This window comes from Stigmatopora nigra, chromosome 7 (genome assembly GCF_051989575.1).
Source record: "Stigmatopora nigra isolate UIUO_SnigA chromosome 7, RoL_Snig_1.1, whole genome shotgun sequence".
Taxonomy (NCBI): domain Eukaryota; kingdom Metazoa; phylum Chordata; class Actinopteri; order Syngnathiformes; family Syngnathidae; genus Stigmatopora; species Stigmatopora nigra.
In genome coordinates this window covers 15023075-15051045 of record NC_135514.1, presented here as the reverse complement: position 1 = coordinate 15051045, position 27971 = coordinate 15023075, and the positions used below count along the sequence as shown (strand labels likewise).

Below are 27971 nucleotides of genomic sequence, written 5' to 3'. Positions count from 1 at the left end.
TAGATCATCATTCACTCACTCACACTGTTGACCAAACATTGTGATGTCATACGTCTGTGACTGTGTGTTGTTTGTGTTTGTGTGTGTATAGCTCCCATTATTGGCACGCGTTGTTTGTTTAAAGAAATCAGCCCTACAATATTAAAAAAAGCAGTAGAGAATGCTAAAAAATACAGTAATCCCTCGGTTATCGCGACTTTCACTACTTTGCAATTTTTTTCCTGCTATTATTTGTTTTATGTATTTTATTTATTGTAGTTTTATTTATTTCATGTATTTTCTTTATTTTAGTTTTTATTTATTTTAGTGTATTTAATTTATTTTAGTTTTTATTTCTTTTATGTGTTGTATTTTTATTTATTTTTATGTATTTTAGTTTTTATTATTTTTATGTATTGTATTATTTTTATCTATTTTTATGTATTTTATTTATTTTAATGTATTTTATTTATTTTAGTTTTGATTCATTTTATGTCTTCTAATTATTTTTTTTTTATGTATTTAATTTTATTTAATTTCCATTTTGTATTTTTTTTAGTTTTTATTTATTTTATGTATTTTATTTATTCTAGTTTTTATATTTACTTTTTTAGTTATTTGTGTATCTTAATTATATAGGTAAATTATGTATCTTATTTATTTTATTTACTTTTTATTTATTTTTATTAATTTATTTACTAGCATTCTTGCATTTGATTGGCTATCACACTAGCATTTCAAAATGTCCTCCACCGCTAATTCTAGCACAAAAAAAATATTTATTTAAAATCTCAACAAAACAAAACTCTCCCTTTAATCCCTCTCAACACCCAAACACCATTTTTTATAACATTCATAAGCCCCGCCCACTCAAACAGACTTAATCTTCTAGCGCCTCAACCTAGCATCCCACTAATAATCATCTCTTTCCCCTTTTCAGACAAAAAGAAGCTTCCAACACCACCAAAACACCCACAAAAGCATCCACCCTTCCCTCAAACCGCCATTTTCCCCCCAAATCATCCCAAATTCCAAGGTAATCCCGTTAGCATTTTGCTAGCCAAAAGCATCCCATTGAAACCCCATCTATTTTCCCACCGTTAGCATCCCAGCTAACGGTACGCCACGTCTTCCGGAGCCATGCAGTCCTTGAAGCTCCTCCTACCGCTCCTCCTCATCGTCCACGGTGAGAATTGGACGTCCCACCGCGACCGCCAAAGCTTGACTCCTCCCACTTTGTTTCAGAAGTCCGCGGCCAATGGCAAGTGTGGTTGTCGGAGAGCGTTTCGGCCATGAGCGCCACCTGTGTGGTCATCCCGTGCTCGTTCACCTACCCGTCCAGCATCGCCCCGTCGCCCGGCGCCATCCACGGCGTCTGGTACTACGGCACCCCCTACCAGAACCGCTACCCGCCGGTGGTGCTGAAGACGCGCACTGACGTTTTCCACGAGAGTTTTGCGGGTCGTACCAAGCTCTTGGGCGACCTCCAGAGGGGGAACTGCACGCTACTCATGGAGGACGTCGGCCCGCAGCATGCCGGGAAGTACTTCTTCCGAGCCGACTTGGGCGGGGCTAAAGCTTACAGCTTCCTGGAAAGTACCGACTTGAAAGTTCTGGGTGAGAATCTGTCGTTATGGTGACCTGAGCTGATGTTCGGACGTTTGGTCGCCGGACGTTTGGTCGCTGGTTAATTGTTGACAGAGTTTACTGTTGAAAGCAGCTCTCAGAATTATATTCATGAGAGAGGGTTTAATATCAAAGAGAGAGATTTTAGTATCTAAGTACTGTTAAATATAGAAGTACTGTTGAAAACAGTAGATATTATTATTAGATATTAAACTCATGAATATATAATTTTTAGAGCTGGTTTCAACAGTACTTCGATATTATACAGTACTTCGATATTAAACAGTACTTCGATATTAAACACTACTTCGATATTAAACACTACTTCGATATTAAACACTACTTCGATATTAAACACTACTTCGATATTAGATATTAAACAGTACTTGGATATAATACAGTACTTGGATATTAAACTCTCTAAGAGAGTTTAATAAGTTTAATATCTAAGTACTGTTTAATATCCATGCTGTTTAATATCTAAGTATACTGTTTAGCATCTAAGTATACTGTTTAGTATCTAAGTATACTGTTTAGTATCTAAGTATACTGTTTAGCATCTAAGTATACTGTTTAGTATCTAAGTATACTGTTTAGTATCTAAGTATTGTTTAATATCTAAGTACTGTTTAATTTCTAAGTATACTGTTGAAACCAGCTCTCAAAATTATATTCACGAGAGTTTAATATCTAAATATCTACTGTTTTCAACAGTACTTCGATATTAAATAGTACTTAAATATTAAAAAGTACTTAGAAATTAAACTCTCTCTCATGAATATAATTTTGAGAGCTGGTTTCAACAGTAAACTCTCACCATTTCACCGGCGACCAAACGTCTGGGTGACCAAACGTCCCGGCGACCAAACGTCCGGTTACAGATCCCCAGCCTCCACTTATCATTTCCCGCTCCCCCTCCCCCTCTTCCCCCCAGAACAACCCGACGTGGACGTCCCCGATGACATCGTGAGCGACGAGAGTTTGACGCTGACTTGCCACGCCCCCGACAACTGCCCCGGCATGACGCCCGAGATCCAGTGGATGTACACGGACTTCCTGCCCGACCCGGAGTTTGTCTTGAACGTGGAGGAGGAGGGCAACACGGTGGTGATGTCCCGCAGTCTGGTTTTCACCCCCAGTCCGATGCACAATGGCCAGCTTCTGGGGTGCCGGGTCTTCTACCCCGACACTTCGCTGGTCTACGAGAGGCTCGTCACTCTGGACGTCAAATGTGAGTAGAAAAAGCGACCTATCATACACTGTTGAACCTGTAGCAATACATGTAGGGACAGTGTTTTTCAGGCTTTTCTATGTACAGTGGTACCTTGAGATAGGAGCGTAATTCATTCTGATTCTAAGCTCGTATGTCAATTTAAAATAATGTTTCCCATAGGAATTAATTAAAAACAAATTAATTGGTTCCAACCATCTGAAAAAACACCAAAAACAGGATATTGGATTGGAATAAATGTTTTATTTGTTATAATTCGCCTTCTATTAACAAAGTAACAAATAACTAGTGGTTTAATAGTACTAAAATGTGTTTAATATACTACTAAGAATGTTTTATAGTACTAAAGTGTTTAATAGTACTAAAATGTGTTTAATATACTACTAAGAATGTTTTATAGTACTAAAATGTGTTTAAATAATACTAAAATGTGTTTAAAAGTACTAAAATGTGTTTAATAGTACTACTAAAATGTGTTTAATATTACTACTAAAATGGGTTTAATAGTACTAATAAAATGTGTTTAATAGTACTAAAATTTGACTTTTTGCATGGCAACACGCTCGTAACATAACATAAATTTTAATTACAATGCAGACATACTCAAAAATAAATGTAATCTAACTCACTGGTGTCAAAGTGGCGGCTCGGGGGCCAAATCTGGCCCGCCGTATCATTTTGTGCGGCCCGAGAATGTAAATCACGTCTTTTTTAATAGTGATTTAAATAAATTACAGTAAATAATTTCAGATTTTATTGCTAATTATAGACACTTGATTAGTTATTTGTTACTTTGTGAGTTTTAACTTGTCAATTTGAACATTTAAATCAAAATCTAATCTCATTTATGTTATACTCAAATTAAAGTAGTAATAAGATTTTAATTGTTAATTTTTTGTGTAATTCTTGTTCTTTTTTTGTGGTACTAGACGCCCCCCGCTCAGTGTGGGTCAACGTCTCCTCGGAGGTGATGGAGGGCAGTTCGGTGACGCTCCACTGCGAGGTGGACAGTAATCCGCCTCCCCGGATTTCCTGGAAGTTGGGAGACCGCGAGGTACTGTGGGACACGGCGACCAATCTGTCGCTCACCATCGACGAAGCCACGCCGGAAGACGAGGGCGTCTACACCTGCATCGGGGAAAACGCTTACGGTGCCATGAATACGTCGCTTTATTTGGCTGTCAAATGTGAGTAGCTAAAGACGCCATTTTGGCACCATTTTGCCATTTTAGCTCAGTGTCGCCATTTTGGCTCTGGGTCACCATTTTGGCTCTGTGTCGCCTTTTTGGCTCCGTGTCGCCATTTTTAATGCCATTTTTTTTAGAATAATGGACAAAATTTTTATTTGTTTTATTACTAAGTGTGTTGTAGTACTGTGAGAAAATAGTCATCCTATTTTTAGAAGGGAAGTTGTAATTTTACGAGAATAACTGAGGTAAGTGAAGATTTTGACTGTCGTATTTTACGGAGTATAAGGCGAACTATTTACATGGTTTGGCAGGGTTTTTTGACTAAAACTTAAGTGGGAAAGTAGATTATGTAGTGTTATTTTTAGCCTATTTAGCTTAAAATTTGACTATTGTTACTTTAATTTGGTTTCTGCTAATGTTAAAAAAATGCTAATTACAATCCAGTGCAAATTCTGTCTATTTGACTGTCGTATTATACGGAGTATAAGGCGTATGACTTAAAACTCAAGTTTTGCGACTAAAAACAAGTAGTCAAGCCAATTAGATTGTTTTATTTTTATGCTATTTAGCCTAAAATGTCCCTATTGTTACTTTAACTTGATTTTTGATAAAGTTAAAAAAAAATATTATAATCTAAAGCAATTTTTGGTTGATCCGACTTATACTCCAAAAAAATACAATCATAAGATAGTATTCAAATGATTTGGACATTGTTACAAGATTAATTCACCAAAACAAACAGTTTAGCCACTCTTAATTTGAATATATCTGTTTAAGCTTTATTGTGAAATTTCCAAGTCCAGCATAGTAACACTCTTCCTGTCCATTTCTGTTTCAGATCCCCCCCGCGAACCCTCGCTCAACGACTCTTTGACAATGGTGGAGGGTACTTCGTTCACGTTGCACTGCAGTTCTCAGGGTAGCCCGCCACCCACCCTCACCTGGCTGAAGGACGGCGAGGTGGTGGGCACGGTCACCGCCGACGAGCTGTCGGTCCTGGAGATCCAGGAAGTGACGCCGCAGGACGAGGGCCAGTACCGATGCATGGCCGAGAACGAGTACGGCTGGACTAGCGGCACCCTCAACGTCACCGTGGAATGTAAGTCCGTCCATACCTTGAGATATGAGCACGTAATACATGTTAATGTCAATTCATTCTTATATCAAAACAGTTTTTTAACATTATAAAATGACTACATACAAATGAATGTTAGCGTGTCTGGGGTTCTGGGTTTAAATCCATGTCAGTGCACTTGCGTGGGTTTTTTCTGGGTACTTCTGGGTTTCAGGCCACATTCCCAAAAACATGGAGGTTAAGTTAGTTGGAGGTTAAATTATTCTGCGTCTTGAGTCTTTTTGTGCTCTCTAATTGGCTGGGTGTATTAGCGTGCTAATGCTAACCTGCTGTGTATAATGAAATTGGTGGTGCTAATCCACAAAATATAATAAGTAATATAGACATAGCAAATGTAGTTGCTAAAATTAGCAATAAAATGTGACATATGTACTGTACAGTATGGAGTTGTTGCCTTCGAGACAGATGCTAGATGCTAGCGGCTAGTGGCTAACAGTTGGCTACACCATCCTCTGAAAAAAAGTTCAAATTTACCAGTTAACGCTCACAAAGTAACAAATAGCTAATCTAGCGGCTAAAATTAGCTATAAAATGGGACGTTATTTACTGTACAGTATGGAGTTGTTACCTTCGAGACAGGTGCTAGCAGCTAACACTTGGCTACGTCATCCCCTGAAAAAAACATAATGAGATTAAATGTTTTAATTGTTAAAATTTAGCAGCTAAAGCGTACAAGGTAAAAAATAGCTAATCTTGTGGCTATAATTAGCAATAAAATGTGACAACTACTGTACATTATGAAGTTGTGTTGTTACCTTTGAGACAGAAGCTAGCGGCGAACGGCTAACAGTTGGCTACACCATCTTCTGAAAAAAAAATATTAGACTTTGATGTAATTGCTCAATTTTACCAGTTAAAGCTCACAAATTAATGGCTAAAATTAGTAATAATGTGACATTACTGTACAGTATGGAGTTGTTACCTTTGAGACAGATGCTAGCGGCTAAAGGCTAACAGTTGGTTATGCCATCTTCTGAAAAAACACATAAAAAAGAGATTAGATTTTGACTTAATTGTTCAAATTTACCAGCTAAAACTTACAAAGTATCGAGTGGCGATAATTAGAAATAAAATGTGACTTTATTTACTGTACAGTGTAGAGTTGTTACCTTCTAGCGGCTAACGGCTAGCAGCTAACAGTTGGTTACACTATTGTGGTAGTACTACCTAACATAACAAACTTTGAGATTTAACTTAAATTAACTTATCTTACAAAACACAGCTTGAAAAAGCACACTGTCTGCTCGTATCTCAAAATTTTCTCTTATCTCAAGGCATTTTCTCTCGTATCTCCGATTTCTGCTAAAAATAAGTCGAGGTCTTACCGTTTTTGTGTTCTCGGCCAGACGCTCCGGTCCTCCTGGAAGAATCCAAGTGCACGGTGGTACGTGAGGGGGTGCAGTGCGTTTGCGTGGGGGCGGGCAACCCCGAGCCCACCGTGGAGTTCTTCCTGCCCGACTCCAACACCACCGTCAACGAAACGGACCGGCGCTACAAATTCTACACGCACACGGACGGCCAGAGGACCACGGGCATGATCAAATTGAAGGAGAAGGGCGAGCGGGGCGACGACGCCACCGTGCCCGCCGTCAACGTACGCTGCAAGATTTCCAACGTCTACGGGAGTCAAAACGTGGCCCTGGAATTGCAGCAAGAGAGTGAGTTGTTTAGTGTTTTGACATTTTTAGACAGTTTTGCTATTTCTCAAAAAGTACATGTTTGAGCAATGTGTATTTTATGGACTATAAGTTGCCAAATTTAACCCTGGAATTCAGCAAGAGAGAGTTGGGTTATTTTTTTGTTGACATTTTTGGATAGGTTTTTTTTTATTTGATAAATTGCATGTTTGAGCATTATGTATTTTACGGACTATAAGTCGACAAATTTAGCCCTGGAGTTAGAGCAACAGAGCAAGTTGTTTAGTTTTTTTTGTTGATATGTTTGGGTAGTTTTGCTATTTTTAAACATTTAATACAGTACGTGTTTGAGTAATATGTATTTTATGGACTATAAGTTGCCAAATTTAACCCTGGAGTTGCAGCAGGAGAATGAGTTAGGTTACATTTTTGTTGACATTTTTGGGGAGTTTTGATATATTTTTAAATTTCATCATTTGAATGTTTGAGCAATACGTATTTTACGGACTATAAGTCGACAAATTTAGCCCAGGAGTTAGAGCAACAGAGCGAGTTGTTTAGTTTTTTGTTGTTGATATTTTGGGGTAGTTTTTGCTATTTTTAAAAATTTAATAAAGTACATGTTTGAGTAATATGTATTTTGTGGACTATAAGTCGACACATTTAGCCCAGGAGTTAGAGAAACAGAGCAAGTTGTTTAGTTTATTTTGTCGATATTTTTGGGTAGTTTTTGCTATTTTTAAAAATTTAATAAAGTACATGTTTGAGTAATATGTATTTTATGGACTATAAGTTGCCAAATTTAACCCTGGAATTCAGCAGGATGAGTTGGGTTATTTTTTTGGTTGCCATTTTTGGATAGTTTAGCCATTTAAAAAATAATATTAAATTGCATGTTTGAGCAATACGTATTTTACGGATTATAAGTCGCTAAATGTAGCAGCAAAAGAGTGAGTAAAAAAATTTTTGGGGACATTTTTGGGTAGTTTTTTCTATTTTTCAAAATTCAGTAAAGTACATTTTGAGCAAGACGTATTTTATGGACTATAAGTCGCCAAATGTAGTCCAGGGTTCATCCAACAAAAAATCTTATTGGCCTACGAATTTTTTTTTCATTTTGTTATACACATTTTTAGCTAATGTGACTCCGATATTCATTAATTTTTTTTATTGTGCATTTTTTGGCTCTTATTATGGCGAGTTATCAAAATAATTACAATGTTCTATTAGCATATACTTATTTTGACTAATTACTTTAACTCAAGTCCAACTTATTTAATTTTAAAAACTTTTTCGTTGTGTATTTTCTCAAACTTTTTGCGGAGGATAAAGAAAATGTCTTCCTTACCTTACAGAGAAATATCTGATGGCCGTCATCGTGGGAACCATCGGCGGCGTGGCGGTCATCGCCTTCATCATCGCGGCGGTCAGATACGTTGGCCACAACAACAAGAAGTGAGTACCACCTACAGGACAAAATAAAATGGACATGTCAGGTAAATTTGTCCTCTTATTTTGTCGGAGGACACACTCCAGCCTCGTCATCCATTCGAAATCATGCGGACGCCATGTTAAAATTTTTGGATGCTTGAGCGAGCTAAAGTAATGCTATAGCTAGCGATGTTAGCTATGTTGTAAATTCTTAAATTGGTTCCACTGTCCTCACACAACTACCAACTAAACCCTTTAAAATTAGTCAAAATGTCCCATTTTGGTATGAAAGATGTGAGGAAACGTAAAAAGTGAGAGAAAATTATAATGAAATTATTTATTAATGTCTTAAAATCAATAAATAAATAGATAAAATACCTGTTTGTCCTCTCTAGCAGGGCTGAAAGCCGTCCACTTTGTAGAACATTTTAAGACATTTACGTGTGCCCTGAGTGAGAAAATAAGTGCCATGTTGAATTTGTAGTTTTTAATCGCTTAATAAGGGGAATTCAAAATAAAATAACAGATAAGGAAATTTATTTTTGGGGATTTTGTATACGAGAACTTTTTTGCATATAAAAAAAATTGTAACCTGAAACTTTCGTACCCAGAGGTATTCGTAAGTAGAGGTATGACTATGTACTATATGTAGTATATGTATATGTGCTATATGTATATGTATGTGTATATGTATATGTATATATGTATATATGTATTTGTATATATGTATATATGTATATGTATATATGTATATGTGTATATATGTATATGTATATATGTATATATGTATATGTATATATGTATATATGTATATGTATATATGTATATATGTATATGTATATATGTAATATATGTATATGTATATATGTAATATATGTATATGTATATATGTACTATATGTATATGTATATATGTATATATGTATATGTATATATGTATATATGTACTATGTATATGTATATATGTACTATGTATATGTATATATGTACTATATGTATATGTATATATGTATATGTATATGTATATATGTATATGTATATATGTACTATATGTATATGTGTACTATATGTATATGTATATATGTACTATATGTATATGTATATGTATATGTACTATATGTATATGTATATGTACTATATGTATATGTATATGTACTATATGTATATGTATATATGTACTATATGTATGTGTATATGTACTATATGTATATGTATATATGTACTATATGTATATGTATATATGTACTATATGTATATGTATATATGTACTATATGTATATGTATATATGTACTATATGTATATGTATATATGTACTATATGTATATGTACTATATGTATATGTATATATGTACTATATGTATATGTATATATGTACTATATGTATATGTACTATATGTATATGTATATATGTACTATATGTATATGTATATATGTACTATATGTATATGTATATATGTACTATATGTATATGTATATATGTACTATATGTATATGTATATATGTACTATATGTATATGTATATATGTACTATATGTATATGTATATATGTACTATATGTATATGTACTATATGTACTATATGTATATATGTACTATATGTATATGTATATATGTACTATATGTATATGTATATATGTACTATATGTATATGTATATATGTACTATATGTATATGTATATATGTACTATATGTATATGTATATATGTACTATATGTATATGTATATATGTACTATATGTATATGTATATATGTACTATATGTATATGTACTATATGTACTATATGTATATATGTACTATATGTATATGTATATATGTACTATATGTATATGTATATATGTACTATATGTATATGTATATATGTACTATATGTATATGTATATATGTACTATATGTATATGTATATATGTACTATATGTATATGTATATATGTACTATATGTATATGTATATATGTACTATATGTATATGTATATATGTACTATATGTATATGTATATATGTACTATATGTATATGTATATATGTACTATATGTATATGTATATATGTATATATGTACTATATGTATATGTATACATGTATATACATAGACACACTGGTGTCCCCTTTAATTGGACTAGATGGACACCAGTGTCCTTCATATTTTGTTCTAAATTATCTTTTTCAGCGCTCAATGATGCCATAAATGTGGAAAAAAATGTGGTTGTTAATACGACCAATTATGAAATTATGAATTTGACATTAGGAAATATCGTAATCTGTCGTTTTAGTGGAACTTATATGGACCAAACATTTTTCCAAAAACATACGCAAAGATTTGCAGAAAGATGTTTTACCGACAAAATATTATGGCCCTTTTTGTTTTTTTTAAACATAACATTGCGCCGCCATGCTTTACTCACCCTTGCTAAAAAAACACTAAATTTCAACCTAAAACAAACAAATAGCCCCGCCCCCTTCTTCCCCTGCTACTAAACCCATGACGTAATTTCAAAACGAATGGATGTCCAGGCTCGACGTGTCTCCCCCCGCGGGTTCGAGTCTGATCATGTGACTCCGCCTACCCCCCCTCTTAGAGAAAATGGCCTCCCTAGAGAGGACGCAGTGTTGGACAACCCCATAATATACTACAGCGCGGCCAAGAAGGACAAACAAAATCTGAGGAAGAAAGTGGTGAGACATGCCGATGAGCGTCCCCATGCCGACGCGAAGTAAGACGTCGTCAAGTCCAACTAGCGGTCTTGGTCTGACTCCTCCTCCTCCTCCCCCCTAAACCCTGACAAACTCGGCTTTTTTGGGGGGCGTGTTTTTTCCTTCTTTATGGCTTTTTCTGCATTTATTTTCCCTGTTTTTGTGTGTTTTTTCTCTTCCCTTAACTTCCTCTCGCACAGCTTAAGACAGAGTTGTTGGGCTCAAAGTTTAACTCCATTCTAGAGGAGAGCACGGTAAGCCCCTCCCCCCCTCACCCGGTGGTCTCGGCATCCCACCCGCGCACGCCCTGGCTGGCATACCCGCTTTTATCCCGTCTTTTTTCTGCATGCTATCTGTTTTTTGTTGTTTTTTGCACCAAACTATGGCATGGCTAATTGATTGATGGCTAACCTCCATGGTATAAGCTCCGCCCCCCTCTCCATTAACTGCTAATTTATCGGTGTGTTTTATATGCGCTATGCTAATGATCGCTAGTTATCAGATTGTTTTTTGCGGGTTTTTAAAAGTAAGTGTAGGGATGGATTGGTTGAGTAGATATTTAAAATTTTCAATATTTTGGATATTTTATGTTAGATATTTGAATTTTTTAGGGCCATGGTTGGTTTGTAAAAATATATGTGAAAATGATTTAAAATTAGTTTTTGGGAATTAAGATGTTTTTTTTAGTTAAGATATTTTATGGGGAAAAACAATTAATCATTATTTGGCAATCTTGTCAATTTTCAGTATTGTTCAAAATATTAGAATAATATTCGGGGTTAAATATTTTGATTTGCTATTTTTGGGTAAGTTTGTTTTGCCAAAAAATATGTTAAGATGAAAAATTGGTCTTTTTTTAAATACTATATTTTTGGGTCAAATCAGGATATTTTTTTAAGACAAACATTTTGTAGATTTTTTTTTGTTTTGTTCAAAATTTCAGAAAATATTCTTAACATTAATACATTCATCTAAATTTAATCTATACATGAGGTAATGAAAATAGGATTTTAAAACTAAATAATATTAGCAAATAAAATTAATTTATAATTAGCCTTTAGAAAAGAGAAAACAATACAAAATTCCATTATAATTTGTTTAAAACCTATTCATAATAAAAAACTAGCGCAATGCTAATTCACCAAATATGTTACATTTTAGCCATACAAGCTTTAAAAACAATACTTTTTTCATCAAAAACCATAACATTCCCACTACAATAGCATTCTAGCAACATTAAACATGTAAAAATAATTGTAGTTTTTTAAGAATAAGGTTGTATCCCTTCCGAATGCTAGCTATGAAACACATGAATTTATGAGAAAACAAATTGTCAAATGCTAACGCAACCTATTTTTTTGTTCCTCTTTTTTTGTGGACAGGGAGAAGACGGGGATTTCCAACCTTCGCGCAATTTGGGAGGCGTGGAGAAGCGAGAGCTGAATTTGGACAGGCCCAGGGAAGGAGGGGCGGCGGGATGGGGGGGCCACGCCCACAACGAAAACGACGACGGCGCTACCGCTAGCTATTCCGAAATCAAAGCTAAATGAAACGCAATCCTTCCCTGATGCTTCGGCCACGCGAGACGCAGTCGCATTTAATTTCCCATTTTTTTGCCTTCAATTTATTCTCATTTAAAGCTACTTTTTATGTTCATGTTTTAACGTTATTCCAAAAAAATCCCTGCCAACCTTCCACTTTCCCGACAGATGCAACAAGTTTTATCGTCAAATTTTACTCGTGAAAATAAATGCGTGAAACCCGATTGACATTTCTAAACTGCTTCATCCTTACTAGTGTCCAATCAGGCTAGTTACGCTGAACTAGTTTGTAAATCAAAGCATGGCAACACTTAAAAAATCATGATTAGAAGGCTATGTTTCAATCCATGAGGGAACAAATTTCAAAACATTTACCGTGGTACCTCTACTTACAAATGTCTCTAGATGCACAACCCCTACTTACAAATGTAGCTACATGCAAAACCTCTACTTACAAACATCCATAAATGTGGAACCTCTACTTACAAATATCCCTACATGCAAAACCTCTACTTACAAATGTCCATAAATATGGTACCTCTACTTACAAATGTCCCTACACGCGAAACTTCTACTTACATATGTCCATAAATGTGAAACCTCTACTAACAAATTTCCATAAATGCGGAACCTCTACTTACAAATGTCCCTACACGCGAAACCTCTACTTACAAATACCCATACATGCTGAACCTCTACTTACAAATAGCCCTACACACAAAAACTCTACTTACAAACGTGCATACGTGCAAAACCGCTACTTACAAATGTCCCCAAATGCAAGACCTCTACTTACAAATGTGACTGATTCAGGCTCTCTCCAGCTGTGATAGGCTCCAGCACCCCCCTCTCCCACAACCCTGATAAGGCTAAAGAGGTTCAGAAAACGAGATGAGGCATATTTCGTACAAAACTGGTTAACTTTAGTGTTTTTTCATAAGTAGAGGTACTATTGTATCCCTGATTTTGAGTAAACGAACAGGTTTAAGGATATTAAAAAAGGTCAAAAAGTTGCAAAAGATAATTTTACCATTTTTTTAAAATTTATTATTATTTTTCACTCCTGAACCGCAAAATCTTTGGCTATTTTTTAGCATTTTTTTGCATCGTTACTGTGTCTGCTGCCGGTCAAAGCATAGGGGGAAGGGTATACTGCGCTTTATTTTAGGACGCTAGAGTATGGAAGTAAATCTGTGCCATGGAATTTTTTAAACGGCCACATTTTTTTCCAGCATCAAATTTTTTTGGAGAAAAGTTGTAAGATTTAGGTCACCAACCTGGGAGAAGCAATTGATGGCCATCGGTTGGTCATTTTGTCGGAAGTCTAGGCAATCAAGTTGGGTTAGTCGTACTCCGATGGTCACGTGGGAGACACGTTTTTGGTGTCCAAGCAGTCGTAGCAGTGGAATTCGGCAGTGGCGAGGAACCCTGTAAAAAAATATTAAAAACAGGTTGTGATTGTTGTATGAAAATTAGATTGCAGATTGCTTCTCCTTAGAGTCCCAGCAGGTTGGAACTGGAAGTTTTTGTGCAACATTTTGCCATTGAATTTTTGGGAGAATTTGTTTTTTGGAGCAGAATTTTTTGCAAGAATATTTTTTGAGAAATATTGCTTAGGGCAGACTTTTTTGCAACAATACTTGTGGAGAATTCAGTTTGGGGGCACTTTTTTTGCAACAATATTTTTGGAGAATAATTTTTGGCGCACTTTTTTGCAACAATTTTTTTGGAGAATTCATTTTTAAGGCAGACTTTTTTGCAACAATACTATTTGATAATTGTTTTTTAGGGCAGACTTTTTTGCAACTGTACTTTTGTGATGGCAACTGATTTTTTCCAAAAAGATCATTTGAAAAAAATGTTGCAAAAAAATCCATCAGAAAAAGTACTGTAGCATAAAATTCAGCAAAAAAGCAAATATTGCTGAATTTTAGACAAAGGGGATATTTTTGCTTAATTGGGGGGCAAATTTTGTTTTTTTTTTTGCAGCAGAATTCTTTCACAAAATTTCTACTTTTTGGAACTGAATCGTTTTTCAACTGATTTTTGCAGCCGAATTCTTGGCAATTGAATTTTTTGACAGTTCTACTTTTTGTAACTGAATCGCAGTTTTTTTTTCTCATCCAGAATTTTGATGCTGAAAAAAATAATCAATTTCAATACTGAAAAAAATACGAAAGTCAAAAAAATAGCGTTTAATCAAAAATTTAACAGATTTTCTTCCATACCCGCCATTTTTAAGGGCCACATTTTCCATTATGACACGGAAAATGCGACCTTTATCAAACTTTCAGGGAAACCTGTCATCACAATTTTTGATTGTATTTAACGTGTACAGTAAAGTAAAATGGCCGCCGTCGCCTTTAAGTCATGACAAATATTTACCAATTTAACCGTCAACATTCAATGGGTTTTCAGGGGGTAATTTTTTTTGTATTCCATCAATTTGACCAGGAAAAAAAACGCAACAAAAAACTTTTTTGTGTTGACAATTTTGCGTACGTGTGGGTGTGCGGGTTTTTTTCAAACCGTGCCGAATTTGCAGGAAGTTTGGGGCTGGTTTGTGCGGGTGTTTTTTGTTCGTGTAGCCAGAGAGATTGGAAATAATACTCTGTTTCAATGCTAAGCTAACAGGCTAATTCGATAACCGTGGTGTCGTTAACATTTTGGTGCAGCTGTATAGTGGTTTCCCCCCAAAAAATAGCATCAAAACATCAAGATTATTATTATTGACTGCTTTGAAAAGTAATACATGTCGTGTATTTATGGCCTGTCAACTATTAAAGGGATACCGCAGTAATTATTTGGTCTGTTGGCATTCATTTAAGGAAATTTTGACTATTTTGTTAACCATTAGCTTTTAGTTTAGTATTTTAATTTAGCATTTAGCGAGTAGTTAACCCCAAATAGCTAGTTTTACTAAATGAAAACTAAAAATGAATGAATTCGGATTGGAAATTAGCCTATAATCTGGGAATTAATTCAGTTTTGACCCGAATATAAGACGATGTTTTTTTATGTAATATTTAAAATATTATATGTATAAATAAATAAAATAAATATATAAAAAAATTAAAAAACAAAAAATAAAATAGAAAAAATATAAATATATGAAAAAATAAAACAAAAAATAAAATAGAAAAAATATAAATATATAAAAAAAATTAAAAAATAAAATGGAATAAATATAAATATATAAAAAAATTAAATAAATAATAGAATAAATGTAAATATATAAAAAAATAAAAAAATAAAATAGAATAAATATAAAAATAAATAAGAATAAATAAAATATGTAATATATATTATATAATGAAATAAAAAAAAATCAAAACCAATATTTAAATAAGCATGTTGCTGAAAAATATATATATACGTACACGTAGATGTACATGTTGACATATATTTAAATATTAAGATATATAGAAGTGATAGGTTTTGGATGATTTGACCAAAAAATGATTTTCTCTCCAATCTATTATAATTTGTTTCATATGTACTTTCATTTTCTATTTAAAACTTGAATTTAGTTAGTTTTTGAAAAAAATAAAATAATCTGTATCGTCTTATATTCGGGCCAAAACAGTAAGCTATTGTCCCTTTATGAAATAAATACATTTTAAAGCATGTTTTTTGACCTAAATAACCTAAATATATACAATATTTTTTGTGTTAGCAATATAAGGAGCTGTGGTGCGATCATAAACTACCACAAATCTATTTTTATCGTCTTATAAGTCCCATTTCCTCTTTAACATGTGTGAAGAAATTCAAGAAATGATTCACCCAAGAATCAAAAACGCCAAAAACTATAAAGTAATAACACTTATTATTAAAAACAGCCTTATTTATAGTCCAAAAAATATGTTTTAATGGTTGTTATGGCTGCATGCAAATATTTTGTGATTGACTTTAACTTGGAAAATGTTTCAAAATGACAGTTTTGGTTGATTTAAAAAAAAAAGGTTGCCATGGCAGAAAAAAGGAGAGTTGATAGTTTTGTAATAAAACTTCCTGAAAAAATTCACAACGTTGCGCAAGAAGGGAAGAAAAGTAGCGAGTGAGCACAACAACAACGACAAAAGAAGACAACTTCATTCTCAAACGAAGGTACGTTCAAGTTTTCTTTCAAAAATACCAATTAATTTCCTCACATTAACCTAGAAAGTTAATTTCCTCACCTTAGCATCGACTCAAGTTAGCATTTGAGCTAATTTTGTATACCTAATAGCAATATCAACTAAAAAAAATGCTATTATTTTGTCTTTCATCTCATGCCTTTATCCATCCAATAATATTTTTTACAACCTTAAACAAGTTTCTACCTTAACAATATTTGCGGGGGGTGCTGGAGCATGGGTAGCCAAACACGGGGCACAAGGAGTCAAACAACCATTCATATGAATACAATTTCCAGTGTTAGCCAGCTAGCTTAGCATGCATGTTTGTTTTCGGGTGTGGGGGGAAACCATAGTACCCAAAAAAACCCACGGAAGCCCGGAACGAACATGCAAACGCCATATTACAGTGAGAACCAATCTGGGTTTGAACCCACGACCTTAGAGCTGTGAGCCGCAGATGCTAACCACTTATCCACTGTGCTGCCTCATCAAAATTTTAAGTTTTAATGAATGTTTTTTTCCATTTGCGGATAACGCTCAATGATTGGATGTCTAATTGTGGTAAAATTGCATAATATTTGGGTTTAATTATTGTGTGTGTGTATGTTTTCCAATTTAACAGGAAAAGCTTCCCGATTGGTCGGATTGCCGTCCTAAAAGTCTGCCTTTAGGATGTTCTTTCTTGCCTGGGCCAGTCTGCTCTACCACGTGAGCGTCTACGCAGGTATGACATCAAATATTAGCGTGAATATTTTAACGAAGTACAACAAAACTAAACCTGAATACAGTAATCCCTCCATTATTGCGGTTGATGTTGACCAAACATGGCCGCGATGAATGAAAAACAGTGAAGTAGGGTCACCCCAATTAAAAAAAAATAAAAAAATTATAGTCAAGTATCAAAGTGCAAGATAAAAAAAATCTTAGCTCCCCTAGTGGCCAGTAAACCACTCTACAATTGTGACATGTGCCCCCCCCCCCATCCATTTCATGTTGATAATATTGTTCCTCCACTCCAACAATGATGAATTGATAAAAATACTAACTACGATAATTGAAGCGCAAATTTGCGAGGTATTACTGTCATGTAACATTCAAGTACATCTGTTTACCAGAGTACTGTGTATTCATTCGCATATCGTCTTTGTCTAGTGCCCCCAGAAGCCACGCCCCCTGCCCCACCAGCTTCTGCAACAAGATTTTTATGTACTTTGTGCTAAAATGATTAGCGATTAAATATCAAAGTGCAAGATAGAAAATGTCATAACTCCCCTAGTGGGCAGTAAACCACTCTACAATTATGACATGCCCCTCCCCATTTCATATCTATATTATTGTTCCTCCACTATACATTTTTAAAAAAATTTAAACTACGATAATTGAAGCGCAGATTTGCGAGGTATTACTGCAATGTAACATTCAAGTACATCTGTTTACCACAGTACTGTGTATTCATACGCATGTTGTGTCTTTGTGTTTAGAGTTTAACGACCCCAGAAGCCACGCCCCCTGCCCCACGGACTTCTGCATCCATCTTAGCAAAACTTTTATCGTGTCCGAAGTGGGACTTTGCGCCGTCATCCCTTGTTCCTTCGTCGCCGCCGACTTCGTACCGCAAAGCATAGTGTGGTTCAAGTGTCCCACCAGAGGAAACAAATGTAGCGATTCGGATATCATTTTCCACTCCAAGAACGACGGAAAAATACAGGAAGGCTACAAGGACCGAGTTCGAATGCTGGAGGACGCCAGCGGCAGCGCCACCAGTGGCTGGAATTGCACCATCATCATCAACGACTTGAAATTCACCGATGCCGGAGCCTATAAACTGAGGGTGAACGGACTATTCCGGAATAAGATGGATGGCTATAGTTTCCAGGAACGAGTGGTACTCTACGTATCGGGTATGGAAATTCCGGATTGTCTCGAATGCAACATCAATCATAATAATAATAATAATGACCTTAACCCCCAATAACAAAATACTAATATTTAGATATTTTGCGGAACAGTGCATAAGTGGCTAACGCGTCGGCCTCGCAGTTTTGGGGTTGTGGGTTCGATGCCGGGTCTGGATCATAGGGTTGTGTGGGTTTTCTGCGGGTATTCTGGTTTTCCTCCCACGTTCTAAAAACGTGTGCTAGGCTAGCTGGCTAACAGGCTAAATTGTGTTTGTTTTAATATTGTCTACAATTGGTTGGTTAATGATTTGATAAACTAAATATTTTTAAAGATATAAAGCGTAGTTTCACATTAACCCTGTAGGTGGCAGTAGCGCGCTCACTAAAACAATCAACAAAAGCAACAAAAATAATCGATGCAATTAAGTCTCTAGTTACAAATAAAAAATGCAAACATTTAATTTATTCTTAATTGTTAAAACTCTAGTTTAACAATGATACATTTATTATTATTAACATTATTATTAATATTATTAGTATTAGTATTATCATTATTATTCATATCATTATTAATATTATTGTTATTATTAATATTATTATTATTAATTATTGTTATTACTATCATTTATATCATTAATATTATTGTTATTATTATTATATCATTATCATTGTTATTATTATTATTTATATCATTATTATTGTTATTATTATTATATCATTAATATTATAGTTATTATTATATAATTAATATTGTTGTTATTATTATTATTTATATCATTATTAATATTATTATTATTTCTCAGTTTGCTTGTTCGTTATTGATTAATTATTATGCGACTACATATTTATTTATCACTTATTTATTGGGAGTTCTAATTGCCCAGCCCTAGTGGCCATCCGCAGAATTGCGATTTTTCCCTGATTACCTCGTTGTTATTTAACGGCATTTGTTTGTTTATTTCATGTCTTCCGGGATAGGTCTGCGCCAGAAACCCACTATGACGGTCCGCACGTTGAGCGACGGCGAAGCGGCCACACTCACCTGCGAGGCTCCGGGACGCTGCTCCGGTCATCCCCCGGTCTTCAGCTGGGCTTGGAAAGGAACCGGCTACCGTGACGACGACTCTCGGACCGGAGTCACCAACGTCACAAGTCATTGGAGTACGCTGGTGTCCCCGTTCATGCTCCATTACCGCTCCTCTTTGTCCTTTCACGCTTCCAGTCAAGACCACAGACGTGAAATTACTTGCAAAGTTTCCTACTTGGGGAATATTGTTACGGAGAAGACCACCATGCTCAACGTGACATGTGAGTAGCACCTGTTGTCGAATCGCAATGCATTGTGGGGATGCACACGACTCGTTTCTCCAGCTGAATCCAATTTACCGTAAACTATGCACAAATAAGACCAGCCCAAAAATACACATACATATATGTGAGAAAAAAATGTATATACGTATACATATTTTTTTTCACGTGTGTATTATATATATATTTCCATATATATATATAAATACGTATATATTTTTTTTTAACTCGCATATATGTGCGTATTTTTTAGCTGGTGCAATTTGTATATGCTTTACGGTAAATTGGATTCCCACACACACAAGGGCAATTTTTTCAATGTTTTTTTTAATACGTTAAAGTGACATTAATATTAAGAAAGTGACCCAAAAATGTCCCATAAGATCCCTAAAATTAGGATAGAAATAAACCAAAATGAAGGTCCTATTCATATAAACTTTTTCGCGCCATGGACAGCTATAGCCGTCCAATCGTTTGTTCATAGGCTCCTCCCACTCAAAAATTGCATTTACTCCCACAGACATGAAAGCACCATCCATCACCGGTCCAACGACAGTAAAGCGAGGCACCGCCATGACGCTTCGGTGCCACGTGGACAGCTTCCCACCCGTGGCCGTGGCGTGGAGGTTCCCCAATCCCAATGCGACCAATCACAACGCGACCAATCTCCAACACGAACCTCGGACTGATGCCACCGTCACCAGCGCGGACTTGGTCATCCCCAACGCCACGACAACGCACTCCGGCCGCTACGAGTGTGCGGCGGCTAACTACACCGCGCACGTGGACGTGAGGGTGACGTGTGAGTAGTAATCAATCATATCAAATATATATTTTTGTTATTATTTTTAGATTTTTTTGCTGATATACAGTCGGACCTCTAACAAATTTCTCTACTTACAAATGTCTCTACTTACAAATACCTCTACTTACATATACCTCTACTTACAAATACCTCTACTTACAAATACCTCTACTTACAAATACCTCTACTTACAAATACCTCGACTTACAAAATACCTCGACTTACAAATACCTCGACTTACAAATACCTCGACTTACAAATACCTCGACTTACAAATACCTCGACTTACAAATACCTCGACTTACAAATACCTCGACTTACAAATACCTCGACTTACAAATACCTCGACTTACAAATACCTCGACTTACAAATACCTCGACTTACAAATACCTCTACGTACTAACACCTCTACTTACAAACACCTCGACTTACAAATGTTTCTATTTACGAATATTTCAGGTTCCAAAACCCCTCCATATGCAAATTACTGTTCTGATATAAAAAATATTTCACCGGTTCGCGTGGTGGGCTCGCCGTTCTGTGGTCGAGGGTTCGATCCCAAGTGTTACAAGGGTTTTCTCCGGGTACTCCGGTTTCCTCCCACATCCCAAATACATGCATGCTAGGCTAATTTAATAACAGTCTTAATTGTGTTAGTGTAAATTATTGTTCATAATTTTATGCTCTGTGATTGGCTGGCCACTGATCATTAGCTGGGATAGGCTCCGGCACCCCTCTGTGACCCTTGCGAGGGTAAGCGGTTCAGAAAATGAATGAGTGAAAAAATCCAAATCACAAAATCCCCCAAAATGTAAAAAAAAATCGTATCTTTGATTTTATTTTGAAATTGTCACGGTAGTATTGCGTCCTGATTGAAAATTTCCGCTGGCCTCTCATTGGCTGTCTCAAAACAATTTTTAATTCCTATTTTTTTTTGTTTTTTGAACATGTTAAAAAAATTGTTATTAGTTATAGTTATAGTTTTTGAGAAATTACCATTTTTTTCCTTATCTCATATTTCCGCTTTTATTTTGACAGGGTTTGACGGAATCCTACCCGATTCCGGATGTTTACTACGAGACCGAATCTTAACCTGCACGTGCCTCAGCAGCGGGGTGCCGAACCCCAACCTAACGTGGCCAACTTTGGAAAACCGAACGCTCTGCAGCGCCACCACCATCATTTCTGGCGACCGTGTGAACAGCACCATCGAATTCATCGTCCACGACGCCGGCACCCTCGCGGACGTCGAATGCGTTAGCGCGCAGGATGACGAACGCGACCAAAAAACCTTTCATATTCCAAAAATATCAGAAAAAGGTAAGAAAACGTTAGAATTTTTAAACATTCAAATTGACTGTATGGCATTTGAGTCACTTCCTGGTTAGTCTGACATCACTTCCTGTTCATTTTGGGGCATTCTGGGTCACTTTGTAGCCATTTTGGATCAGTTTCTGGTTTATTTTAGGTCATTTCTGGGTCACATACTATAGATTTCTGTTTTTCTATGCCTCTGCTTCATTTGTTTCAGTGTGTGTAAGTGGAGGCCATGTTGGGACAGAACAACCTTTGTTTTCTAATAATATTTCGAAGATTACATCAAATATTTTATTGTAAACTTAACTTATTTTGTATTACTAGTTGTACAATAACTTTTTCTGCTTAAAATATGGTATTTTCTTCCTATTTTAAATCGATTTCCACCATTTTTCATTATGTTATGGCGCAGTAACAATGAATGAAACTCCAAATTATTCTTAATTAATTATTCTGAATTAGAAATTTCCCTCTATATTCATTAAAAAATGTATATTTTCTTTACTAGACCAAGCCAAGAAAAGTTTCCTTACCAGTTTGACTCCGGAAGTCTTCATCGCTTTTTTGGGCGGAGCTTTGCTGTCCGCCATCTTGTGTCAGTTATTCCGGAATTGCTGCAGGTGCTCCGCCTACATTTTCTATTCCTACTTATTATTATTTTTTGATATACTGACATAAGTTTTGCTCATTTTTCTGCTTAGAAACTCAAAAAAAACCTCTGGGACTTTGGAAATGGAGGTCGTGGACGCACCAGAGGTCCGACGGGTTCAGAGTTCGAGTCCATCCGGCGTCCATTTTGAAGCTGACGCCCTTTCTCGTCGGGAACACGGCCTGGAAAATGGCGGCGAAGTAGAATACGCCGACATCAACTTCTCCGCCTTGAGGAGAAACGACAAAAGGGAGACGGTGACCGATCGTCGGGCCACCGAATACGCCGAGATCAAAACAAAGGAAGATGGCGACATGTTGCCGGGCGGAAAAGACGGAGAGCAAAAATCGGATGATAGGACACCAGTTGATCATGATGAGGAAGAGGAGGAGAACTTGTACTCAAGTGTGGAGGAAGCTATGATTGGCTGAACTTTGGACTGGACGTAACACAAATGAAGGGTACAGTAATCCCTCAAATATCGCGTCTTTAAGACATCTTTTTTGTTTAATAATTGTTTTTGTAAATTCATAAAAATATGAAAATTCATGCTCAAACTCAAGCCACTCCCCTTTCCTCCTAAATGATCAAGAAATTGGTTGTAAATAAATATTAATAAGTAGTAAAGTGGACAAATAACAACAATAAACCAAAAAATTAAAAAATGAATGATGACAACAACAAAAAGATTAAATAAATGAGTAGTCAACTTAATAAGTAGGAATGACAATAACAAACAAACAAACATAAATTATTTAAAAATATTTATAGTGAATAAATAAGTAGTCAAAAACATAAATAAAAACAAACAAAAAGTCATCAATGAATAATGACAACAAATAAAAAATAATCAAGAAATAAGTTTTAATTAAATAAGTAATATAACAAAAAAACAAACAGATAATTTATTAAAAAATCAAATCAAATAAGTAGTCAACATAAATAAGTAGGGAAGTGCACAAGTAAAAATAATAGACAAAAAAATCAATAATGACAACAAATAAAAAAATCAGGAAATGTCAACATAAATGATTACAAAAATAAAATAAAATAAGTAGTCAACATAATTACGTAAGGGCACAAATAACCAAAAATAATGAATAATGACAACAAATATTAAATAAACAACAAATAAGTAATAAATAAATCAGTATCCAACATAATAAGTAGGAATAACAACAACAAACAAACAGATAAATGATTAAAAAAATAAAGTAGTAAAGTAGGGAAGTACACAAATAACAACAATAGACAAAAAATGAATAATAACAACAAATAATAAAAAAACAAAACAAGAAATAAGTCATAAATAAATCAGTAGTCCAGATAATAAATACAAATAACAACAAACAGATAAATGATTAAAAATATATTACAAATAGGTATGTCAGTGCACAGATAAGAACAATAAACCAAAAAATGAATAATAACAACAAATAAGGAATAAAAATGAACAAATAAGTCATTAAAAAACAGTATCCGACATAATAACAATAAAAACAAATGGTTAAATGCCTAAAAAAATAGTATAAAATATGAATAAGTGGTCACATAAATTATCTCCAAAAACAACAGATTGAAATATAATAACACCAATTTAATGATACAAATAATTGTCTAATACACTTATTTTTGAACATCTACATAAATTATCCAAAAAAATGCATTCACATGTGCGAGTTTGTCATTAAATCGGATTATCCGATATCAAATTACATCCTGGATGAAGTAAAAAGAACTCTCAAAGTACACAAAGAGCCGACAATAGGTATTGAATGACATTTATTTCATTAAACATCCATTAAAACCAACCAAAACCCTTCTAATTTTTGCTGAAAAGTGCCAATCTTTTAATCCGTTTCCATATTTCCTTCATTTTCAACCCATAAATGATCGGATTAAACAACGGATTATACACTAAAATCTGCATACTCAAAAACAGACGTAAAATTTTAGTCAAATTAATCCCCAACAAGCCTATCATAACATCAAAAACGATAAAAACAGTAAACATGACCAAAACCATCAAATGCGGCAAAGTCGTATCGACAGCTTTAGCTCGAATTTCTCCGCGACTCCGAAACGCCACTCGAAAAATCCTCACATACGTAAAAATAATAAAAACCATCGGAAAAACCGCCATATTTGCAATAACAACAAACCCCCACACAAACAATGACATGGGATTCGAACAATGAACTTTAACAATGGTGGTATTACAAAAAATCCCTTCCAAAACCAAGCCACATAATTTCTGTTTTGATTGAATAATGATAGACACGGAAACATGACAAGCTGGGAGGACCCATGCGAGGATTAAGAAGACGCAAACCCTGGTTTTCCCCATCAGGGTGGCGTAACGGAGTGGTCTGCAGATAGAAACGTAGCGATCGTACGCCATGGTTGACAAAAGCATTAAATCGGCGGCTGCCAAACTGTAGAAAACGAAAACCTGTAATAGACAACCCGAATAGGTGGCGACCTGTCGGTGGGAAAGGACGTCCACCATGAGTTTGGGATAGACGGTGGTGCTGAGTAAAATGGAGTTGAGGGACAACGCCGCGATGAAGACGTACATGGGTTCGTGAAGGCTGGGGTTGATCTTGACTATGTAGATGATGACGCAATTGGACGATACAATCAGGAAGTAGAAGAGAACCCACAACCAGAAGTAGAGGTAGCGGTATTTCTCCACGTCTACAAAGCCGCTGAGGACTAGCGTGGTGGTGCTGGTGCCGTTCCGTTCCATGGCCACATGGAGAGATGAAGGCGGAAAGGCCCCGATTGGTCGTCAGAGGGTGGATGAGTTCTTCCTTATCTTTACTTGAGGGGGGTTTGAGTCTGAAGCCACGCCCCCCACAAGGTGGGGTTCTGATGGTGAGAGATGTTGATGGGTGATGTAAGGTTGGGAAATTGAAGAAAAACATGGTGAGTGGTATTTGTCAGTTTTTAAAAAAATATTTTCAACGAGCTCTCGAGCCGCATTCGGTTCCCCGATGGTGGCTCTTTGCTATTTTTGTGTATACTGTGGGTTCTGATGGTGAAAGATGTTGATGGGAAATTGAAGAGAAACATGGTGAGTGGTATTTTTGTACATTTTTTTGCATATTTTCAACGTGCTCTCGAGTTGCATTCGGTTCATGATGGTGGCTCTGTGCTTTTTTTTGTGTATAGTGAGGGTTTTGATGGTGAGAGTTGCTGATGAGTGATGGAAGGCTGGGAAATTGAAGAAAAACATGGTGAGTGGAATTGTCTTTTTTAAAAATATTTTCAACGAGCTCTCGAGCTGCATTCGGTTCATGATGGAGGCTCTTTGCTTTTTGTTGTGTATACTATGGGTTCTGATGGTGAAAGATGTTGATGGGAAATTGAAGAGAAACATGGTGAGTGGTATTTTTGTACATTTTTTTGCATATTTTCAACGTGCTCTCGAGTTGCATTCGGTTCATGATGGAGGCTCTTTGCTTTTTGTTGTGTATACTATGGGTTCTGATGGTGAGAGGTGTTGATGAGTGATGTAAGGTTAAGAAATTGAAGAAAACATGGTGAGTGGTATTTTTGTCATTTTTTGCATATTTTCAATGAGCTCTCGAGCCGCATTCGGCTTCCCGATGGTGGCTTTTTGTGTATACTGTGGGTTCTGATGGTGAGAGATGTTGATGGGTGATGTAAGGTTAGAAAATTGAAGAAAAACATGGTGAGTGGTATTTTTGTCATTTTTTTGCATATTTTCAACGTGCTCTCGAGTCGCATTCGGCTTTCCGATGGTGGCTCTTTGCTTTTTTTTGTGTATACTATGGGTTCTGATGGTGAAAGATGTTGATGAGTGATGCCCTCGCTCAACATGGTGAGTGTTATATTTGTCATTTTTGTGCATATTTTTAACAAGTTCTCGAGCTGCATGTGGCTCCCGGTGGTGGTTCTTGGTTGTTTTTTTTAGTGTATACAGTAGTTCTTCCTTGTTTCATGTTTCTTTTGTTTTTATTCTGTTTTAAATATAGGAGGCAGTCCAGGTCAGTCTTCATTGTTTGCAAATTTTCAGCGAGCTCTCGAGCCACATATGGTTCATGATGGTGGGTCTTTGTTTTTTTGTGTGTTTATTGTGGTTCTTTGCCTTGTTTCATGTTTCGCTTGTTTTTACTCTTTCTTAAATATAGGTGGTCCGGTGGTGAGTGGTTAGCATGGCAGTCTCGCAGTTTGGGGGTCGAGGGTTCAAATCCAGGTCAGTCCACTTGTGTGGAAATTGGATGTTTGCTTGTAGTATTCTTGTGAGTACTCTGGTTTCCTTCCACATTCCATAAACAGGTATGCTAGGCTAATTGTATGCTAAATTGCTTTTGTTAAAAGCTAGGAGTCCCGGTGGGAGTGTTTTGGCCTCGCAGTTCGGGGGCCGTGGGTTCGAATCCAGGTCAGTCCTCATTTTGTGAAGTTTCCATGTTCTCCCTAGGCCTTTGTGGGTTTATTCTGGGTATTTTGGTTTCTTTTCACATTCCAAAAACAGATATGCTAGGCTAACTATATGCTAAATTGCTTTAGTTAAGCTAGGAGGCCTGGTGATCGAGTGGTTGGTGTTTTGGCCTCGCAGTTCAGAGGTTTTGGGTTCAAATCCAGGTCAGTCCTCATTGTGTGAAGTTTACATGTTCTCCCTGGGCTTATATGGGTTTTCCGCGGGTACTCCACTTTCCTCCCACAACCCAAAAAGATGCAGGCACTTATTTGAAGGCTTTTTAAAAACAATTTCTTCCCTTTAATCGCCTAAAAACCTTATTTTTTGTAAATATAATACTACAATCTTATTGGTCGATAACCAAAAAATTGTAGTAGAACGTCAACAAATGATAAAAAAATGAAAGTGTTTAGTTTTAAAAGATTATTGACCACATCATTCATTAATATTGTTGACAGAAGACTTGTGGTTTTAAGGCGTGTCAACGAGGCAAAACAAGCTCCGCCCAAGGGAACAGCTAATGACCACTTATTGTTCTTATTTGTGGTTTTTGTTTTGGTGTTTTTCAGCCCAAGTTCCCCCCTGAGAGGACGTCACTGTGACCACCGGCCAAACATTTCCTGGCCCTTTGGGACTGACCTTGTTTTGACACTCGCTATCACTCGCTAGCCGTTAGCGTCCCAGGGGATCAATCATGCTAATAGGCTAAGACAAATTAAGCTAGGAAACAACACTATGACATCATTGGTTCTTCCCTCAGGCCCAGATTGTGATTTTTTCAATCTTTATGGACTCTAATGGTACTTTTAACATTCTTAACCTTAGTATACTATGTCGTTTTTTATGAAAAAAATCCTTACTATGTCGTTTTTTTGCGGAAAATAACCTTATTATAACGTTGTTTTATTGAAAAAAGCCTTACTATACTATATATATATATTTTACAAAAAATACTATGCCCTACGCTA

At 35.8% G+C, this 27971-nt stretch overlaps 3 protein-coding genes across 9 annotated transcripts; 2 read left to right on the top strand and 1 right to left on the bottom strand.

Moving 5' to 3' along the window:
- The first annotated feature begins 1040 nt into the window (after window positions 1-1040).
- On the top strand, window positions 1041-12681 carry mag (myelin associated glycoprotein). Of its 6 annotated transcripts, none has more exons than XM_077720630.1 (10): window positions 1041-1165; window positions 1225-1596; window positions 2540-2836; window positions 3766-4023; window positions 4865-5125; window positions 6508-6819; window positions 8154-8253; window positions 10802-10898; window positions 11117-11170; window positions 12299-12681. In XM_077720630.1, exons 1-10 carry the CDS (start codon window positions 1120-1122, stop codon window positions 12464-12466), a joined length of 1965 nt encoding a protein of 654 aa, XP_077576756.1. In that variant the 5' UTR covers window positions 1041-1119; the 3' UTR covers window positions 12467-12681. The 6 variants fall into 6 exon arrangements, with proteins under 6 accessions (XP_077576756.1, XP_077576760.1, XP_077576758.1 ...); XM_077720634.1 differs by having other exon boundaries at window positions 10802-10936; window positions 12299-12445; XM_077720631.1 differs by having other exon boundaries at window positions 1062-1165; window positions 1228-1596.
- A 3823-nt stretch (window positions 12682-16504) lies between these two features.
- LOC144199654 (sialic acid-binding Ig-like lectin 5) lies at window positions 16505-27887 on the top strand. Of its 2 annotated transcripts, XM_077721465.1 has the most exons (9): window positions 16505-16567; window positions 17201-17302; window positions 18060-18479; window positions 19455-19784; window positions 20305-20586; window positions 21629-21910; window positions 22416-22527; window positions 22609-23017; window positions 27573-27887. In XM_077721465.1, exons 2-8 carry the CDS (start codon window positions 17251-17253, stop codon window positions 22985-22987), a joined length of 1857 nt encoding a protein of 618 aa, XP_077577591.1. In that variant the 5' UTR covers window positions 16505-16567; window positions 17201-17250; the 3' UTR covers window positions 22988-23017; window positions 27573-27887. The 2 variants fall into 2 exon arrangements, with proteins under 2 accessions (XP_077577591.1, XP_077577590.1); XM_077721464.1 differs by lacking the exon at window positions 27573-27887 and having other exon boundaries at window positions 22609-23208.
- On the bottom strand, window positions 24200-27912 carry LOC144199655 (olfactory receptor 6N2-like). Its single transcript, XM_077721466.1, has one exon. The coding sequence runs from the start codon at window positions 25303-25305 to the stop codon at window positions 24379-24381; it is 927 nt and encodes a 308-aa protein (XP_077577592.1). The 5' UTR covers window positions 25306-27912; the 3' UTR covers window positions 24200-24378.
- Between the last annotated feature and the right edge of the window lie 59 nt (window positions 27913-27971).

Coding starts and splice junctions, on each gene's coding strand:
- mag (XM_077720630.1), top strand. CDS start 1,120: ATGCAGTCCTTGAAGCTCCTCCTACCGCTCCTCCTCATCGTCCACG. Junction 4,024..4,864: donor GCTTTATTTGGCTGTCAAAT/GTGAGTAGCTAA, acceptor TTTCTGTTTCAG/ATCCCCCCCGCGAACCCTCG. Junction 6,820..8,153: donor CCTGGAATTGCAGCAAGAGA/GTGAGTTGTTTA, acceptor CTTACCTTACAG/AGAAATATCTGATGGCCGTC.
- LOC144199655 (XM_077721466.1), bottom strand. CDS start 25,305: ATGGAACGGAACGGCACCAGCACCACCACGCTAGTCCTCAGCGGCTTT.
- LOC144199654 (XM_077721465.1), top strand. CDS start 17,251: ATGTTCTTTCTTGCCTGGGCCAGTCTGCTCTACCACGTGAGCGTCTAC. Junction 17,303..18,059: donor CCACGTGAGCGTCTACGCAG/GTATGACATCAA, acceptor CTTTGTGTTTAG/AGTTTAACGACCCCAGAAGC. Junction 19,785..20,304: donor CACCATGCTCAACGTGACAT/GTGAGTAGCACC, acceptor TTACTCCCACAG/ACATGAAAGCACCATCCATC.